Below are 21206 nucleotides of genomic sequence, written 5' to 3' on the forward strand. Positions count from 1 at the left end.
TTCTCCTTGTATTTGCTATTCATGTCTGCCAAATGTTGTTTAACCTAAATATGCAATACTGCCATGTGATCTGCAAATTCTTTTGCTTCTGAACTCTCCCGGTCTTCATTGCTAATGTCTCTCAATTTTGTTATTCCCTTAGGATGCACTCCGGTAGCAATCTCAAAAGGTGTTTTTCCGGTACTTCTATTCACTGATTGTTATAGGCAAACTCTGCTTGTGCAAGGATCAAATCCCAACTTCCGGTTTTATCTCCTACTAAACATCTCAACAAGTTTCCCAAACTCCGGTTAACTACTCTTGTCTGTCCATCAGTCTTTGGATGAAAAGTAGAAATGAACTTCAAATCTGTCTTCATCTTCTTCCAAAGTGTTCTCCAAAAATAGCCAACAACCTTAGTGTCTCTGTCTGAAACTATGCTCTTAGGTAATCCATGCAATCTTACCACTTCCTTGAAAAATAGGTCCGCTGCATGCAATGCATCTGATGTCTTCTTACAAGGTATGAAATGAGCCATTTTTGAAAATCTATCCACTACCACAAATATAGAATCATTCCCTCTTGGTGTCTTAGGTAAGCCAAGTACAAAATCCATACTTATATCCTCCCAAGGTCTTACCGGTACTGTCAAAGGTTTATACAATCCCACATTTTGACTACTACCTTTTGCAACTTGACAAACTCTACAACTCTGCACATATCTCTTAACATCCTTATGAATCTGGGGCCAAAAGTACTGCTCACTCACCAATGCAACTGTTTTATCAATGCCACAATCTCTAGCTAAACCTCCACTATGCTTCTCTTTTATCAGGTTTTCTCTCATGGAACTTTTAGGTATGCACAACTGAACTACCTTAAATAAGATCCCATCCTGAATGAAGTAATCCAACCATTTGCTCCTATCAACCATAACCGGTTCTCTACATGCTTTCCAAGGTTCTGCAAAATCCGGGTCTTTGTCATACAAGGTCTTCAAATCTTCAAAACCTAATACTGTCACTCTCATCTCTGTCAGCAAATTTCTTCTCCTACTCAATGCATCAACAACTTTGTTAGACTTCCCACTTCTATGTTTCAACACAAAGGTGTAACTCTGCAAGAACTCTACCCATCTCATATGTTTCTGATTCAACTTACTCTGATTGCTCAAATATTGCAAAGCTTGATGATCTGTATACAACACAAACTCCTTAGGCAACAAGTAATGTCTCCATTTCTTCAAGGCTTGAATTATGGCATAAAATTCCTGATCATATACTGAATATCTCTTCTGGGCATCATTCAATTTTTCACTGAAATATGCAATTGCTTTCCCTTCTTGACTCAAAACTGCTCCTATTGCTGTCCCACTTGCATCACAATCCACTTGAAATACCTTATTGAAATCCGGTAAAGCCAACACAGGCTGCTCAGTCACTTTCTGTTTCAACAACTCAAAGCTTTTGTTTGCTCTAGTGGTCACTTGAATTCCTTCCTATCTCCCCTCATGGTCTCAGTCATAGGATTACAAACTGAACTGAAATTTTTGATAAACTTCTGGTAAAAACTAGCCAATCGATGAAATGATCTTACCTCTCCAATGCTTTCTGGTGTAGGCCACTCAACAATGGCTTTCACTTTCTCAGGGTCCATCTTCAAACCATCCTTAGATATCACAAATCCTAAATAGACTAACTCATCCTTCATGAAAGTGCACTACTTGATATTGATTAGTAACTTTTCTTCAAAACCTCATTCATCAGCCTCATGAAAGTACTCGGTGCATTAGTCAGTCCAAAAGGCATCACCAACCATTCATATAATCCTTCATTTGTCTTAAATGCTATCTTCCATTCATCACCTTCTCTGATCCTGATCTGATGATATCCACTCTTCAAATTTATCTTTGTAAAGTACTTTGCTCCACTCAAACAATCCACTATGTCATCCATCCTAGGCAAGGGAAACCGGTATTTCACTGTGATCTTGTTTATTGCTTTTGAATCGGTGCTCATCTTCCATTCTCCATTCTTCTTAGGTGCTAATATTGCTGGTATTGCACAAGGGCTCAAACTTTACCTGATCAAACCTTTCTTCAATAGCTCCTGCACTTGTCTATTGAGTTCTTCATTCTCTACCGGTGTTAACCGATGTGCAACTTTGTTAGGCAAGCTAGCTCCGGGAACTAAGTCCATGCAATGACTAATACTTCTAACAGGTGGCAATCCATCAGGTACATTATCTGAAATGATGTCCCCATACTCTGTCAGCAAATCTCTTATTTCTGCCAGGTGTTCTCCTTTCGGTTCCGGTCTCTCAGTCTTCTTAGGAATTAAGGCAAAACACACATTCTCATGTCTCAGTCCATCCATGAACTTTCTTCCATCTACTAGACAATTTTTTGTATTTGTACAAACTTCATTCTTCAAAGGTTCCTCCAAAAGCAACAAGGTTTGCTTCATCCCACTGGCCACAATAGTGTATGTATTCTTCCTCCCATCATGTATTGCCTGTCTATCAAACTGGCAAGGTCTTCCCAACAAAAGATGACAAATGTCCATAGGCATAATATCACACAAAATTTCATCATGATAATTCCCAATTTTCAATTTTTCTACACGCTGTTCACTTACTAACAACTTATGTTCATTCTGAATCCATGCTATCTGGTAAGGCTTAGGGTGTTTCAATCTCTCCAATTTCAACTTATTCACCATCTCTTCTGAAACAAGATTATCCGAACTACCACTATCAATGACAACTTTACAACACTTACTAGATACCTTACATCTGGTCTTGAACAGGTTCTTCCTCTGCTGGGGTTCTTTATCTCCTCCGATATCACACAAAGCTCTCCTCATCATCAACAGTTCTCCATCTTCCGGTTTATTGTTTGATTCGGTGGGGTTCTCCTCCACCACTGCCGCTCTTCCGGTAGCCTCTGACTTCTTACATTCAAATGCACGGTGTCCTTCTCCTCCACATTTAAAACATGTTCCTCTGAATGTCCTTTTGTCTTGTCTTCCAAAGTTCTCATTCCGGTAACCATTCGGTTCTCTCCTCCGGTAGAAATTTCTATCATCCTTCCGGTATGAATTACCTTCCTTGCTCACTTCCTTGTCCTTGTTTTGATCTGTACTGGTTCCTCTTCCTCCGGTGTATCCTCTTGCTCCTTGAAATTTTCCTCCGGTAAACCTTCCACCTCTACCTCTCTGTCTCTGCTCATGCCTTTTATTCAATCTCTTCAGCCTTTATTGCATACTGGTAAGCCTCTTCAACACTCTAATTTGATCATACTGAGTTCATCTTGTATAGACATTCGCAATCCGTTTAAATATCTTGCAATTTGTTCAATTTCATCATCAACATGTCTGGATCTGATGTTCAATTTGTAAAATGTTTTGGTGTACTCCTTCACACTAGATTCCTTTTGTCTCAGATTCTGCAACTTTCGGAACAAATCTACTTGATAATTTGCCGGGACAAACTTTGATTTTAACTTAGCAATCATCCTATCCCATGCCTTAATCTTTTCTTTACCTCTTCTTTGCCTATCAACTTGCAAGTGCTCCCACCAAAGAGATGCATGACCCTTCAATTGGGTACAGGCATACTTCACCTTCCTCTCTTCTGCAGTGTTTTCAAAGTCAAAATACTTCTCCATCTTCGAAATACAATCCATCAATTCATCTGAATCTAACTTCCCATCATATTCCGGTGGGGTAAAATGAGGTTTAGTGTTTGCCCTACTCAAAACCCTTAAAAACCTTTCCTCCTCTGGATCAACTGCCGGTAGGTTCAATTGTTCTGCCGGGGCTTCTTCTCCTTCATATTCGCTCACATCCTTAACATGTCGGCCTCTTCTCTGGGCTGTCTCCACGACTTCTAATCGGGTTGCTATTCCTCGCAACATCTCCATTATAGCAGGGTTTGCATTCCCACGCGCTCCACCATTCCTAGTCCCTCTTCGCGCCATTGATCCACGCTAGTCCTCTGCAATTGTAGGTCGGATCCGCAATCCGCCACCCTACAACAAGATTCAGGACACGCAACCTTCGGAACGAACTTCGCTCTGATACCATTTGAAGTAGTCCCCCGTGAGGAGGGACCTCGAGGAGATCAGTCCAAACCGGTCAGCAAGAGTAAACACAACGGAAACACACAGATATGATGGAGGCAATGCATAACAGATAGTTCTATTGCATGAAAGTTAATTACATCCAACTGGTAACAACCGGGTTACAACATACCGGCACACAGGCCTGGTAGAATAGGTCACACCGGAACCTTGAATCGAAAGATCTATCTTCTAGGCACCGTTTATCTATCTGGTACTCCTTGATTCTCTGATTGATTGATTCTAGAGCATGATTACAAATATATATATCGATCCAAAGGATCCTGTCGGCCCAAAAAGGATCAAAACCCGAAGAACAAGACCTAACGTGCAAAATGAGTGAGGTCGGCCTCCGCCAAGAGATTCCTTTGGGAAATCCAAAGGATGAAACACAAAAGGTCGGCCACACGCCAAGCAACATTTAGATCAACGCCCAAGGCTCCGCAAGCTTCAGAATGGGTTCCGGTAGATCACTAGAATAGGTCTCAGGCAACCGGTAACAAAGGAACAACCGGTAACAAGAAACTATCAAGAAAACCGGTAGCTATATCTTGCCGGAAAGTGATCCAAATGAGATGTGGTTAGAAAGCAAGCAGGGTGATCAAGTCTTCAAGTAGAATCCAACTCCACAGGTACCGGTGAGCTAAAACCGGGACACACAGAAAAGAAAACTGAAACTGCAAACAAAAAACAAAGCAGAAAAGAAAATGTTTTTGGTTGATGCAAGATTGCTATGAACCAGGGATGCTCCTGCATCACTATGCATGACTCTTAGTCAAATTTAGTACTTTGTAACTCCATTGAACCCTAATGCCTAGCTAAGGGACTGACTATCCTTAAGGGTTTAGTGCCCTGATGCATGACCACTCTTTCAGGCTACAGCTACAGATTCACTACTAAGTGAAATTCCTTTGTACACCCAACAAATGTATATAAGTTGAATGGGAAACAGTTGTAAGACTGCTGGGAAGGTTTATAGTGATTATGATGGCCACCTAGTAATAATATTGTATTTATGATTTTTGATTGACTGAGGAAAATAAACAGGCAAGCTCTCCATCAGTAGTTGCGAAGATATTGTTCTAGTTGTGTTATTTAGTTTGGGCTCACATTGTTTTCTCAACTTTTTTTATTTTGTTAGCGCTTTGTGGTGCAGATAGATACTGGTTTTGAAGGGCATAATGGAAAATAATGCAAGCAAAGATCTGCTTTCTGGCACTGTTGGAGGAGTAGCACAATTGATATGTGGGCATCCCTTTGACACAATCAAGGTAAAGCTGCAGAGCCAGCCGGTACCTCCTCCAGGCCAACCGCCACGCTATGCTGGTGCCATGGTGCTGTCAGACAGACAATTACAGCAGAGGGCCCTCGAGGTCTGTACAAAGGAATGGGAGCTCCATTAGCTACAGTGTTAGCACTAAATGCAGTTCTCTTTATTGCCAGAGGGCAGATGGAAACCTTAGTTAGAACAGCGCCTGGGATTCCCCTTTCTGTGGAAAAGCAGGTAGTTTGTGGAGCAGGGGTGGGTGTTGCCGTGTCAATGCTCGCTTGCCCAACTGAGCTAGTGAAGTGTAGATTGCAAGCTCAAAGTGCTCTTGCCACCGGAGAAGCTGCTGCAGTTGCCACTGCTGGGACAACAACAGGTCAAGGACTTTTTCCAATTGGCTCATTTAGTAATTTTTTTGTATGCTTCTGAGTTTGCCAACTTCTAAGTTAACTGTAGCTCAATTGACTATTTGTAGAATTAACATTCATACATCATCGGGACTCAAGCATGATTATGGAGGACATCTACAGGGCTCAATCATTGAACTGAACTATTGAGGTCTGCTTTATACAATGGGAAATAAATGTACACCGTTCAGCATGCAGCATGGTGCTTTGAAAGGTTGAGATTTATTTCAAAGTTCAAACACATTGGAATAAACCTCCCATTGCATAGTTAAACCTCAACAGTTCAGTGCAATGCATCTGTACATCATTTGAACCTTGTTAATGCACTCAATAATATATTATTGGTGAATCAATTGTTTTCCCTTAAAGATTAACATATAATATTTATTTTGAGTCCTTCCAAATTCCCATAAAACAGGTGCATCATCCACAGCAGTAGCACCCTCCATCAAATACAATGGACCAATCAGTGTAGCCAAACATGTTTTAAAGTCTGAGGGAGGGATTCTAGGACTATTTAAGGGTCTCACCCCTACTTTGGCACGGGAAGTGCCTGGAAATGCAGTTATGTTTGGTGTATATGAGGCACTAAAGCAGTATTTGGCTGGAGGACGGGATACTTCTCGATTGAGCCAAGGTGCTCTTCTTACTTCAGGTGGGCTTGCTGGTGCTGCTTTCTGGTTGGCTGTATATCCAACTGATGTTGTGAAGAGTGTTATCCAGGTTGATAATTACCACCAGCCAAAGTACTCTGGCTCAATTGATGCATTCAAGAAAATTGTTGCTTCTGAAGGGATCAAAGGTTTGTACAAAGGCTTTGGGCCTGCCATGGCTAGAAGTGTTCCTGCCAATGCTGCATGTTTCCTTGCTTATGAGATTACAAGGTCAAGTTTGGGATGATAGAATATTTAACCAGGCCATAAGAGAGTTGTAATCCATGGGCTGCAGCTTTGATTGGTTGAAACCCTACCAATTAAGTTCAAAGTGGATACGAGAAGAGCAGAGTCTCCCATGTGCTCATCCTTCATCTCTGAATTGTTCATTATAAATGCAATTTCTGTTTGTCAATTTAATGTCAATGACAAATATCAATTTATGCTAGTTTGTAAATTTCTATTTTGTTCCCTAGTTTTTCCTTCAAGCAATAAATATTGATCATAGGTTTGACAATCCCCGAACTGCCATTTTTATTACTAGTAACTGTGTCAATTAAGTTCCAAATTGGCTACGCGAATTACTCTTGTTAAAGCCATATTTTTGTCTGCTCATTTTCAATGGTAGCATTTAGTTTAAAGGATAAAGTATCTATCATTAATATAACTGCATACACACATGCATTGCACACACACTATCATAAGTATTATTTACATAATTTACAATTTACATAAGGCAAAGGTAAAAGTAGTTTTTCGAGTTACGGACAAGCAAGACAACACAGTTTGGTGCATAAGACCTCCTTGTAAATCTTTGTACAAGTAAAATTATAATAAGAGCAGTCTCATTAAACTAATCTCTGAAATGATAACAATAAGATAAGGAAACACAGAAACGTTTATCCAAAGTCTACTCAATTTTCAACAGATACCACAAACCACAAGCAATATAACGCAACTGACCATTATTATTTTAATATGGTTTGCAGATATTAGTTGAAATGGAGAAAAGAAAAAGGAAAGAAAATCAGAAAGGTGTAGAAAACTAGAAATGAGATTCCACATATTCAAACAAAACTGATGAAAAGCAAAGGGAAACTCCTGGCTACTTATCTAGTGGAAGGTGTCAAATTTGTAGTGCCAAAGGAAAGTTGCAGAGTTCATGGCATATTCCCTTTGCCAGTGCGGACAGGGAGAGGAGAAATTTGTGGGGACACGTCCCCATGGAACACAGCAGATTATGGAAATCAAAATTAATACTGCTTGAGACAGATATCTTACTATTTCAACAATTGCCATACTTTCAACCAAGACCACTTCTATTTTCAATATTTTGGTCCATAGGTGTGGTCTGGCTGTAATTAACATTTTCAGATTCATGTTCATATCATACATCACAATGAATGTCAAAATATTTATGGTGTAGCATCTGGAACCTGGAGATACTAACCATGTATAGTGTACAAAGTAATGAAAACAGAAATTCAATTTTATAGTAATATTTGTTTCATCCACCCAGAGATATTAACTTTTCCCTTGTGCCCTATTTTATCTTCATTAAACAATTAAAAATTTAAATATAGATCCTCAACTATACATAGCATCAGTCCTGCAATGATAGCTTCCCTCTCTTGCGACCTACGATTTCTCCTTAAACAGTAATAATAAATATTAGAAGAAGACGAAATTTTAATATTAGTCAATGAACAAAGTTGGGTACAGATACAGATATGGCCGTTTTTGAAGATCCCATTATGCATACAGCTGGATATGACATTCATAAAAAACACAAACATATATTTAATACAATTTTCTAAGTTATTAGAAGAGATTTTCATTACTTTAAAAGCAATATAGACAAATAATTGCTCAAATCACACAGTATGCGATGTGTAACTACGCTGTATCATTTCCATATCTGTATTGGATATGGGGATATGCGTGCCCAGGGAGGGGCAGAGGCACATCCAGCTACTCTGTCAAGAAACCATGGTTTTGGAAGAGACTCTATTAATTACGTACCGAGTGGCTATAGGAAGAGCAGAGCATGTCATGTGCTCATCCGACAGCTCTGTATTGTTCACTGTAAATGCATCATTCTGTATGTCAATTTTATGTCAATGATTAAAATTAATTTTCCCTCATTTGTTTGTATCTCTCAAGGATTTGAGATTTCTTCCCTGTGCCCTAGCTTTTTTTCCAAAAACCAAATATTCATCCTCAACTCTAAATTATGTCTTGGATAGGTCAAATGATGCCCCACCTCCAGTCTTCATTGGTAGAAATTGTGCCGATAAAGTTTCAAGTTGGATACACGAAGAGCAAAGTCTGTCTTGTTCTCATCCATCGGCTCCATATTGCTCTCGTTACAGCCATCTTTTTGTCTGACGTCTTTCAACCATAATATTTAGTTTGAAAAGATTGTTGTATGATAAAATTCTAAGAAAGGGGAAGCCTAGAAGCAACCCTAAAATTCTAAGAACAGTAGATGAAAGGAGAATAGCATGTGAATTGGGACGAAATTCAAAATTAGGACTGCTTGAAAAAAATGTCTTATGTTTAAACGATTGCCATCCTTTGAGATTCTTCTTCAATTCTTCCATTCGGTATTTTTTTTCAAAATATCATCATGGGATTTATAACATTCTATTCCTCGAGAACCATGATTACTTCTAGTTTTTCTAATATCACTACAGCTTCTGCCAACTTATCTATTGGTTTCCTCACAAGTTTGGAGGCCACTGGGAAACTGAATACTACACTAGGATGAACAATTAACAGTCCCCTTCTCTATTAGTTCCCCTGCCACCCCGGCTTGTGCTTTAGTTGATCTAATTTTCATGGATAACCATCCAGGACAATTTTTTTAAGATGATCGTTTTGTTTAGAGAAAAAGCATGTTGACAACTGCCCTGGACAAATTGAATCACACAGACAGCTAACAAATTTTTAAGTATAATTTTCAGGATTGCTAGAAATTGTTAGACGACGACATTGAGAGAATTAAAACCCTTAAGTTCATATGAGGTAATGCAAATATGGTGTGTATACAGAAAAGTATCCTAGATTTCCAACAGGTATCTGAGACTCTGTGATTGCAAATTACTAACCATATTGGCTCATTGAACGTGATTTAATTTCTTGAATTCAAATTCGGCCACTCAACGCATTTCTTTAAATTGTGAGTTTTCACAGTTACAGAACCCATTTTCCCATTTTCTTTTAGATAGCGGGGGATGTTAGCAAATGTGCTTCAGCCCTAATCATTCTACTGAAAGAAGTAAGAACAATTTAAAGGTTTTTGTTTTTTTTCAACCAATCTTCAAAAGTGTGCCTCCAGGACATGGAGCTCAGATAGAATAAAATATCTTTCTTCAAATAATTCTCACTAATCTGGAATTTTATAACATACCCAGATTTGGAAAATAGAAGAACAAGATCCGATCTTTTCCTTCCTTCGCCACCAATAATTTGTCTGAGCCTCGTGCTTGACCGCCTCCTCCTATTAAGAATGCAGCTCGTCTGGTGTAAATCGATCTCATTATTCTTTATAGCTTCAACCAATTATTCTTATGTTCTTTTCCAATCTCTAATTTATTCCCTTCTCTGTGATTTTGTTTGCCATTTATTGTTTCAATTACTTAGGAAGCGGTCCCATGGCCCTTTGTTTTTTCGTTTTTTTTTATTGGTTTATGAGATTTTGTTGTCATGTGTCTTCATTTATAATTTTTAGCTTTCTACAAATAAATTTAGGAATAATTTTTCTATTGCAATCATTTTTTTGAAGCGTGCATTGTTCCTTCAAAAAATCATGAGTTTGTTAATTTCGAAATATTTCAGAGCTTATAGTTTTATATTCACATGTTGCATAAAATTAATGTGACCACCTATTTGTGAAAATTCTTAAAAGTTCTATTGCACCCTTTGAAATGTTGTGGGAAGCTCCCTCCATGGGACCACTACCTTACTAAAAAATTCTTCCTTGCATATAAATTAAAGGTAAGTGCACAAGTAACATTATTCAAAAAGTTTTTGAGCGAGGAAAGTTTAGGGGGCTGACAGTTGGCTTGCCACTGTTTTTCTTTTATCTGTACCTTGGGTCAGCCCCCTTGTTTTGGTTGCTTTTAATATCAAAAACATTATTCAAAAAGTATAAAGCTTTATACTGTTTCACAGTTTTTCACTCTAATTTTATGTTAGTTTGAGTTGATATTTGGGGTGCATGATTCTAACATATGATTTGGCTATTTTAGTGCACACACTAACTCAAGATGTAAACTATCACTTAAACATACTTATTTTATTATATTCAAAACTCCTCAAAGACTGTTTATATTTATTCCACTAGATAAGTTTACTAATGTGATCCTGATGTAGCTCAAACCAAGGAAATGAAGAAATAATCTACAAAAAAATTAACAATAACTCAAAATAGAAAAACAACTAGAATAAATTAAATTCATCACTTCCTAATTACTAATAAATGTACCATTCTTATTTCCTCATACAATTAAAAGATACATCTGAAAAAATCTACCCAAATATAACTCAAAAAATAATTTCCCTAATATACTTAACATGCACCTCTATTTTGCTTTACTTCTACTGATATCTTTCTTTAAACTCAACCCCACCAATTTAAACAAAAAACTATTCCCAAAAATAGCTCATCACTCCCAACCTAAAAACACTCCAAGACCAAAAATGATGGTTACAAATCAAAAAGTTATTGACAAAATAGAAACAATAGGTAAAGAAAAGAAAACCCAAACATGGCTAATTCCTTAACTCCACAAGGCTAATTCCTTAACTCCACAACTAGAATGTGGATAAAGAAAATTAAATTGCATGCTTTGCATCATCCTCCCTCTCTCTATGAAAAAGTTGAACCTCCTAGTTCTAGTCAATTGCACTTCATCAAATTAGCTTTACCGATCCATGAATTGTAAGAATCTTTAAAATTTGGAGCCTCTTGGTTCAAAAGAGTTTGAATTAGAGAACTTCAAGAGATTACTATTATAAAATATTATCCTTCTGACTTGACAAATCAAGCGATGATGTTCCCTTCCACCAAATTAGATATTTTTGTAAATCATCATATTTTCTTCTTCTTTTGCTTCCAACCTCTTGTTAGGACAAAGATCCTCCTCTTTTGTTGATTTGTTCCTTTTCTCTTTTCCCAACCCCTTGAAATCTTAGTAGTCCTCCACTAAAAATCATCATTGTTATGTGTATCACTCCTACCAGCTCCTATTAAACTTGCACATAAATCATTAAAAATAAAATTGAGGTTAAGGGAATAAAAATTTCCCATAAATACTTTCTCCTTACCAACATTATGACATTTATGTTTGGTTTCTATTTCATATTTTATAAGGTGGACTTCATTTCTTAGCTGAATGTGATGTACTTCACAAGCCAAATCTTTTTGGACATTGTCGTTTATACAATAATTGAACATATCTCTACTCTCTCCCTCAATCATCCTTATTCCATCCATACAAAAGTGTTGATCTTCTACTCCTTTTTCATCACTAATGGGATTCTCTAAACATTCTTCTAGTTGTTTCTAACAACTATTCTATTAAAACATTAAGTCTTCATCACATATGGAGCTCCTAATGATCTTTGTCTCTATTGCAACTTTCTCTCGAAGGTGGATTGCTTCTGTTACTACAATATTTTGGGCCTCCTCTTGTGATTGGTTGTATTTATTATCATTACAGTCTTCCAAATCTTCTCTTTTTGTATTATAATTTTCAATGCCTTCCTCTTCTCTGGGGTACCAAAACTCAACAACTTCGTCAAACTAATATATCTCTTCATCTGTATCACATTCATCTATCTCTTTACTTCATCCCATTCATCTATTTGTGTTCTCTATAACTCTTGATTGACCACATTTAAGGGTTCTTGAATATTCGGGCAACTAAGAGGGGGGGTGAATTAGTTGACAATAAATTTTAACTTTTTGTTGTCCTCATTTTTGGATTTTCAAAAATGTGACAACCCCTACAATTTTTTGCTTAAAATGTGTTGTTTTTGTCTCCAAGACATGTTTTATGAGGTGCAAAACTCACATTTGTTAGTGTCAAATCATTTGGGGGTGTCTTTTCCTTCATTGTCCATGTTTTGGTGAGTTTTGGTCATCATTTTCCTAGCTTTTGTGCAATTTCGGGTTTCAAAGCAATCACTGCAGGTTGAAGATTTTACTATTAAGGCACACTTCCTTAGGCCAAATTTTTGCTTTTGATTAAATTGTACTGATCTTCGGTTCATCCTCGATCCGCATTTCAAATTTCATCACGTTTTGAGTTCATTTGCTATGTCTTTCCTTCAATTTCGAGTTTTTTCTTCCTGACTACAGGTGGGAAATTTTCCTTCCATTGCAGGTTAGGAGTTTTCTATTTTTGTGTTGTAGGGAAATTTTAAAACAATTACAAGTGCACTTTATTGTAAACTTGTAACTTACTTTTTATTTCCCCCTTGCTTTTTATTTTCTTTCTCCCTTTTTGTCTTTTAAGTTGTTTGTAGGAACTTTTAGACAAATTACAAGTGAATTTAAAATTATGAGTTTAAGAAGATCTTGTAATTTCTTATAAAAGTTCCTACTTGAGTGATTTTTAGATGTAATAGGGATTTTATATTCCTATTACATCTATTACATGTTTTATGCCCTTTAAGTTGTTTTAATTTTAAAACTTTTAAAAGGGATTTTATTTCCCTATTAAAAGTCTTTTTGTCAAAGTCATTTTAAACTTGTAAAGGGGATTTTATTTCCCTATTACAAGTTATTCTGACATGTCTTTTTGTTCTTTCCTCTCACAAACCCGAATTCGCTTAAGTGATGAAAAGTGAAAGATTCAAAACTTGTAGAAGGGTTTTTAAAACCCGATTACATATCTTTTGCAAAGCATTTTCACTTGTAGTTTCTTGCCAAGAACCCGACCTGCCTTTCCCTCCAAGGAGATCAATTTTGGAAGAGTTTAAATCCGATTTTTGTGGGAGAATCCATGAAATGAGGGAGACATGTCATCTTTGAAGCGTTTTTGTTGCATTTTGGGCCACGTTTTTTGCCAGATGGAAGGCACTTTTTTGTTCATTTGCCACGTTTTTGCCTCCTTTCAATCCGTTTTTGCAGCATGTATGGAGGCGTTTTTGGTCTCCTAACATAAGAAATTCATCTCTTTGCTTCCATACATGGGTTTTCTAGGCGTATTGACCCGTTCTTTCTCCTCCTTGGATGTTGTTTTTGAAGGAGGTTGAATCAAAATTTGTTTCTGGCTGCCAAGGGTTTTTAGCATGTCTATTTATAGAACATTTCAGTTTCTTTCAAGTCCATTTTCTTTGATCTAGGGTATTTGACTAAGCAAGAATTCGAGTTTCTAAGTAATCCTCCCAAATGGATAAGTTCTTTGAATGCCAGTTGTAAATGTGCAAGATTTGCCCCTCTTTCATTTTTCCTATTTACTTGTATTGGAGTTTTCAAAACCCGATTACAAGTAACCATGGTAATGGTGACCTTCCCCCTTTGGTAAAAAGAGTTAATCTTCTTTTTACAAAATTTACAAATGTTGAAGAATTGCTAAAATGAAGCTCATTTGCTCTAAAATCGAGTTTTATAAATCTGATTACAAGTTGAGTTTTTCCCATTTTCCAAGTTGCCAAGCTGAAAATGTTCCTTTCCATACCTGTACATGATCATTCAAGTAATTCCTTCCATCATCATTTCATCCATTCATTTCACACCTTCATTCATTTTTCCCATTTAAAGTCTACTTGTAGTCGGAATTTTAAAACCTAATTGCAAGTTGTGTCTTCACTTGTAGTCAGCCTTCCAGAACCCGAAATTCACTTGTGAGCCCATTTTTGAATCAATTTATTTCTACCCATGTCAGTCTTGTTTGCACACACAACCTACCAAATCAATGGATTAAGGCATGGGCCTTATTTTGCAAGCAAATTACAAGATTGGAGGATGATACAAAGAAATAAAAACAACATTTTCCGAATCCCGTTTTACAGCTTTGGTATTCCTTTTATAACAGCAAGGAATGCCTAAAAGCTTCAGGCTGTTTACATGCGTCCAACTTCTTTTACCTAATTAGCCCATTTACAAAAATGTGACCTAATGGAGCTGGTTGCCTCTGCTTTGTCCTATTGTGTAACCGCTTAGACGGTTATGCATGAAAACCTTCATGCCTAGATTAGAGTGCTTGCATGGGAGCTAACCATTTTGTGAGCCGAATCACCACCGACCATGGGTGGTTATAGATGCAGAGAAAGCCAAAATGAGTAATTCCCGTTACTCATCCTGGTAAGGGAGACCTTTGAGAATTTCCAATGAGCAGAATCGCTGGGCTTCAAAACCGCATCTCTTGTGTCTTCATCCTTCGTTGTCTCCACAACTCTCTACTTCCAAAGGGAAAATTTGGCTGCCAGGAAGATCGGAATTATTTGCAAGCTGCAAAGTAGTCTTGCAAGTGCACTTTGAGCTTCTTGTTCCTCTCTGGCAACCATGTGCATTTTCGATATCCCTTCGGCTACACAACAAGTTCTTGGTAAATACTTCTTCAGGAGTTTTGCATATTGTCTGCAACACAGTCCATCTCATGTATGTTCTTTTGGGCCAAGACATGATTGTATCATCCATAGACTTCATCTTGCTTTCTCTTGAGTGCAATTAGGTAATGTTGGTTCTGAATATATAATATTGTCATGCTATTTTGGTTGAACACATTGTCTGAAGCACTTAAGTGGTGAAGGCCAGCTGTCAAGTTCACACACTCGATCTGATCTACATATGTGTTGATTTATGTAAATCAACCTTTTCTGTTTTCTGCATCAGGAGACTTGTGTGAACTTCTCATAATGATCTTGATCTTCGGACATTTGTTCGCAGCCCAGTGGCTATCATACCCCTTGCGCAATTTTTTGGGGCATTCTTGCAAATTTTGACGACATGGCTAATAATTCAGGCTCGCCCTGGTTATTTGAACCTCTTAACTGGGAACTTACTACATACCAAATTCCATCTGTCATTCCACCCACAACTGATCCACATCAGTACTTTTTTGTCCATATAGCACTATATGGCATTCATTAATTCATTGTGACCCTTTAGACAAGACAGGACATTCAAAACTGACCTTGCCTGCAACCCTTACAAGTGACACGTCCCTTAGTGGGGACCATCTCGGACTTCATCTCTACTAGCTTTGTCAACCCGCGAAGGATTCAGCTCACCTTACACCATCATCGCGGTAACGCAGGGCCACATCTTCCTCTGGCCGCTTCCTTTATCTCCTTTCCCGGCTACCTGTGAAGTACTCTTGAGAACAGGCGGGTAGTTTGCAGGATTACGGGATCACCACATTGTTCGTTCGCATTTCCTGCATGCCTGCACAACAATGCTAAGGAAGGTAAAAAGCATTGTGGGAAAGCAAGTGAAACATATAGAGCACAGTTCTGACTGCAAGACAAGAATTGTGACGCTGCACATTTTTTTTTAAGCATGTTGGAATGAGAGTAGGCTGCGGTGAGAGACCAATTGACTGGCAACAATTCACTTAGGATCTCACAAGGGGGCCAGTTTTTGAACGAAGAGGAGCCCATAAATTCATAACATAAGTGATGAGTAACCGGCATAAAAGGTCACTTCTGAAAAAGAACATGCCAGTCAAGGGGATAAATTTTTTACCTAAGCACAATTTTTTGATTTATTCAATTGAGGCTCCCAAAATTTGAGAAATTTTGAGGGTGCCAACAGAGTGCACTGTGATGCATTTGACCTTGTATATGATGATATAGATTAATCACTATTGCAAGGAGAATCACATGCGAGGGAATAGTTTTTCCCTTGTTCATTTATAATTCAAATTGCATTGTAAGATTCTAATTTGCATTAAAAAATTTCCAGTGATAACTAAACAATATTCTTGTTTATAAAATTGACTATTGAAATTTCACTTATTTTCTGCACTTGCTGGTTGTCACTTAAGATTCTTTGGGAAGTTCTCACTTTACCTTTGATACTCTATTTGCATTTTCTTTGTAATAGTAAATTTTCTTAAATTTTAAGATTCTCTCTGATAAACATTGGAATCACATGTGAGGAATGAGTGTCATGCAGTGGTTAATTATGTTAATGACACTCAGATATATGTTGGTGGCTTGTGTCTAGTTGAAGTTCTTAAATACAGTATTTTGAATACTACATGCAAGATTGTATGATCTGTCATATGTTGTTTTTTGCAGTTTCCTCGTTATTGTGAGTGTGAAGTGGTGGGCTTTCTTTGGCAACGTGAATTTTGTGCATACTAGTTCCAACTTATGGCTCAACCTAGCAGTAAAGTAAGTGTGACAAATGGTGGAAAGTTATTTGTTTCATCTTTTTCTAAATACTGGAGACTCTTTAATCTTTACTTATGCAAGTTGTGGTTGTTTATCAGTAGGTAGCATACCTACATATCCTTGGTCTAATGATCTGTTTCAAATTTTTACTTGTTGTATTGATATTTACAGGTCAATGGAGTCGATAATACATTTCGAAGGAAATGGGACCGAGATGAGTACCTTGAGCGTGCACGCAAACGAGAAGTATGTTTGTATTCATTATTCCCTTTCAAAATATGGATGTGTGATATTAATTTTTATTTAAAGGCTTTTTTAATGTTTGTGATTGATTTATAACACAGTTGTAAAACTGGTGTGCAGGAGGAGGAAGATGGAAATTTCAAAGCTAAAGGTCTTTATTTGAATAAGCGATTAACTACAAAATGATTCCATGTTTCCTTCCCATTCCCAATTTTTCTTCAAATTTCTTATTTCTTAAAATAAAATACTAACATAACTTGCATAAATGACATTGCTATTTCTTATGGTTTGCATATGGTATATGGACTGTTTTCAACAAATTAATCCATGAATAAATTGTTCTTTTGCAGCCAAAGTTCCTGCTGTGCAAAGAAAACCGTTGAAGCATAGAGATTATGAAGTTGATCTAGTTTCTCGCTTAGGTAAAACACAGGTAAATCATTAATCCATGGATAAAGTGCAACTTTGTAGCCAAATTTATTTTTCTGCATAGAAACCATTTGAAATGTTGAGACTATAAAGTTGGTCTTAGTTTAATGTTTTAGTTGTGATGGCAGCAATCTCTCTTTTCATTTTTTTAGTTTTCTTGTTAGGCCACTTCTATCCGTGTATGCCAAGGGTGCTGGTTGTGGTTGTCTGCACTTCACCACAGCATAATGTGCAACTCTATTACCTTGCGTTTTCTTGTGTTTGAGCTCTCTTTGTACATGCCTTTCAATTACAGGCAGATTATCATCTAGGGTATACATGTCCTTGCCACTCTTTTGATCTGTTCAATTTTTTGGTGTTGCCTTTTAATCTTACATAATTTTGTTTGTGGTTTTAATGTGCATGAACTGTTTATGTGCAATGCCTTGTTGGCCAGATTTGACTTATTTAGTTAAATTCTTTCCTGCTTGCAAAATATTGACCATGTTTTTTTCTACGCAGGTTGTCACTCCAGTTGCCCCTTTAAGCCAGCAGGTGTGTATTTTTTTTTCTTTGTTCATCCCTGGAAGAGTTTAAGGAATTATAATATTTACAATATAAAGTTCTATTTGTTCTACTGGAATATTCCTGATTCATGAAGTACACTTTTGACATTCATTGTTTTTGGCTAATCCTAAATCTCTAAGCTTGATCTGGTTGGGTTCCGAATGAGATATTCATGCTGAAAGTCATATGTTGTAGAATAACTAAAATTCTCTTCTCAATATGTAATTTCTTGAAGAGATTGTTTGCATTCTTTCTTGAGTATAGTAAATTGGATGCCAAGCTTGAGTCTTATAATTTATTCAAGTGTTGACTACAAATTTAGATTTTGCGATCTATCTGCCTGAAATGAGTTGATGCTCAATTTGGACCTGAAACTATTTATACTTGACTCCAACATTAAAACTATGCAGGTTATTTCTGAAAACTTGCTTGAAGTGAGTTAGAATGAATTATAATTTTAAACTATTCATGAATAATATTGCAAAAACTTAAAGAAACAACAATGTAATGGAAAAACGTTGATTAAATTCACCAATATCACTGATATACGTGGTGTTAAACATAGATTGGGAAATGCCACCATAAGCAAAGAGGAAAAGTATACATGGAGCATGGCAGGACAAGTGGAAATATATGGCAAGATGCTCTAATTTTAATTTTGTCTTATTTGGAGCTCATTTGATCAACTTACTGTGGAAATACAGTAGACTGTACTTTGCCTTTTAAGGAGTAAAACTGATAAACTGGAGAATTCTACATGGAGGATAGATGCTCCTCTGAGCCTAGTTTCATCTCCATTTTGCATCATCTAATTTTGACATCATATGAAAAAGTTATGCCACCATTAACACATACTGGTCAGGATTGTTCCACTATGGTTTGGAGTGGTCAATGGAATTCTGATTTGAAACCTGGTGGAAAGATGAAATAAAGTGTAGGAACCTTTCCATGACATCTGATGTTGTAATTATGAAGTTATGGTTACTGTGTCATTGTCCACAGTTTTGCTCAACTTGTAAACCATGCATTACCCATAGGCTTTTGTTGCTTCCTCCTTATTGTAGAGTAGGACGAATTTTGCAGTTAATGTTGATATTCACTAATTTTACCCAATCTTTGTTGAGTGGATCTTATATGTTGAGCATCTTACATTTCACTACTTTGCACTTCATTTTCATTTCAGGCTGGATATTACTGCAGTGTTTGTGAATGCGTAGTGAAAGATTCAGCAAACTATTTGGACCACATAAATGGGAAAAAGCGTAAGTTTTAGATTTCTGATCAGATCTTATAAAAGTATTTCCAAAATTTTGGGGGCTGTCATTTGTCCGACTTTGTAGTATTATGGCACAATGAAATGATCCTTATCTTTTTCTTAACAGATCAAAGGGCATTGGGTATGTCGATGCGAGTTGAAAGGGCATCTTTGGAACAGGTAAATACTTAGAACATAGGGTATTCCCATGCGGATTTGAATATGGGTAAATGATTTATTTCGCATGTTCTAGTTAACAAATATTATTCTCAAATGTATATGGAAATAAATATTGTTTTATGAGGTTAAAGCACTTTCTTTTTTAAAATTATAAATGTAATGATTCTCCTTTTTGAGGATTGATGTGAAGGTAAGAATGCTGATTGTCCTCAATTTTAATTCTTTTTCCCATTGGCCTCTTATCACTGCTTCACCTAGATATTGCATCTTAGAGTCTAGACATTGGAATGCTTGTTATCCATTGATCTCTCATCATTACTCCACCTAGGTATGACGTCTTAGACAACAATGAAGCATATGTAAGAGGACAGAGAAAAATCTGAATATCACAGAAAGCCTTGAGTTTTATTACAGCTTAATAAAATAGTTTCTTCATTCTAATTTGAAGGGCCCATCTATGTAAATGGAATCTTGTACGTTCTTAGTGAATAGAGAGTATGCAGTGCTATGAGAGTTTGTGGCATGCAAACCGAGAGTCTTGGAAAGATAATTCATAAATGATCTCCAGGGTTGATACATTAAATGGAAATGCCTGTTGACATGCTTTTAAAAATTATTTCAGAAATCTCAGTCAAAAGGTAAGGAAAGTGTTACTGTTGAAATTTTTACTTTCATCACCTATAATTAATTATAATATCTGCATTCTAGCTGACCATCTATATCATGTCAAGTCTAGGGACCCAAGACCCCTTGAGGGTGGCTAGACTAGAGATGCTCAAACTATGTGCAAGGAATGTATTATCTCTGAGTAATCTCGTGCAAACCTCAATGGCTCTGGTAGTAGAAAGGTAGCTGTTGAATACCATTCTCCTATATTAGAATTATAAGATTATTTCACCAGGTTTTAATTTTGAAACATTTATCTGGACATCACCGTCTTGAATACTTTTATTTTATCATATTCTTCTTAGCTAGCTCCTTTATTTGCTGAAAAACCAGCTTTCTTATTTTGTCCTTCTAGCAGTTGTTGAAGGAAAGAATTAGAATTTATGGCTATTAGTGCTGCTTCTTCCAATAAACTTTTGGGTATCTAATTTGATCAAATTTTCTTGGACCATTTGTTGATGGATCAAATGGGTTTCATCTGAAGGGCGCCATTGCCAACAGTGTGATTATTTACAAAAGAATTATTTAAAAATTGCTGACAACATTTATTTAAGATGCTAGAAATAGAATAATAAAAGACTAGAAGGTCTAGAGGATTTGAATCTGTTATTGAGAAGAATATTAACAAATTTGAATTGCACTGTTAAGACTTGGAATTGAGATTTGGTTTGCTGTAAGTTAACTTAAAAAGTTACTACCTAATAAATCTTGAGGGTGACCAAGATAGTTATGCATACATTATGCACAAGAAGTGTAATGATGTATTTGAGCAATTTCAAAACCTCAAATGAAGTGTAATGATGTATTTGAGTAACTTTAAAACTTCAAATCAGCCTGGCATCATAAGGGTAGCTATTGAAGTCCATTCAACCACATTGTCTTTAGCTAGCTACTTATTAGCCTAAAAAGCCAGCATGATTAAGTTTTTGGCCTATAGTAGTTATTGAAGGAGTTACGATTGAAATATGTGATTATTAGTGCTGCTGCTTCTAATAAACCTTCAAGCTCCCAACTTGTACAAGAATCCTTGATCGTTTTTTTTGGAAGATAAATGGGGCTTCAAGTTAAGGAACTCTATCTGAACAGCCTCATAAAGCCTAAAAAGCCA

At 36.8% G+C, this 21206-nt stretch overlaps 1 protein-coding gene and 1 pseudogene across 6 annotated transcripts in view; both read left to right on the forward strand.

The window, feature by feature from the left end:
• The window catches only part of LOC131055868 (mitochondrial carnitine/acylcarnitine carrier-like protein), a 36884-nt pseudogene extending 20208 nt beyond the window's left edge, over positions 1-16676 (forward strand).
• The window catches only part of LOC131055869 (uncharacterized), an 88508-nt gene that overhangs the window by 63151 nt on the left and 4151 nt on the right, over positions 1-21206 (forward strand). For all 6 annotated transcript variants that reach the window (XM_057990189.2, XM_057990188.2, XM_057990185.2 and 3 more), the window contains 7 exons: positions 16684-16779; positions 16951-17025; positions 17143-17173; positions 17373-17455; positions 17953-17985; positions 19181-19259; positions 19380-19432. In XM_057990189.2, the coding sequence (XP_057846172.1) occupies positions 16759-16779; positions 16951-17025; positions 17143-17173; positions 17373-17455; positions 17953-17985; positions 19181-19259; positions 19380-19432 (375 nt within the window). In that variant the 5' untranslated portion in view covers positions 16684-16758. The remainder of the gene's footprint in view (positions 1-16683; positions 16780-16950; positions 17026-17142; positions 17174-17372; positions 17456-17952; positions 17986-19180; positions 19260-19379; positions 19433-21206) is intronic.

The sequence above is a fragment of the Cryptomeria japonica genome, chromosome 11 (genome assembly GCF_030272615.1).
Source record: "Cryptomeria japonica chromosome 11, Sugi_1.0, whole genome shotgun sequence".
NCBI classification, from domain to species: Eukaryota; Viridiplantae; Streptophyta; class Pinopsida; order Cupressales; family Cupressaceae; genus Cryptomeria; species Cryptomeria japonica.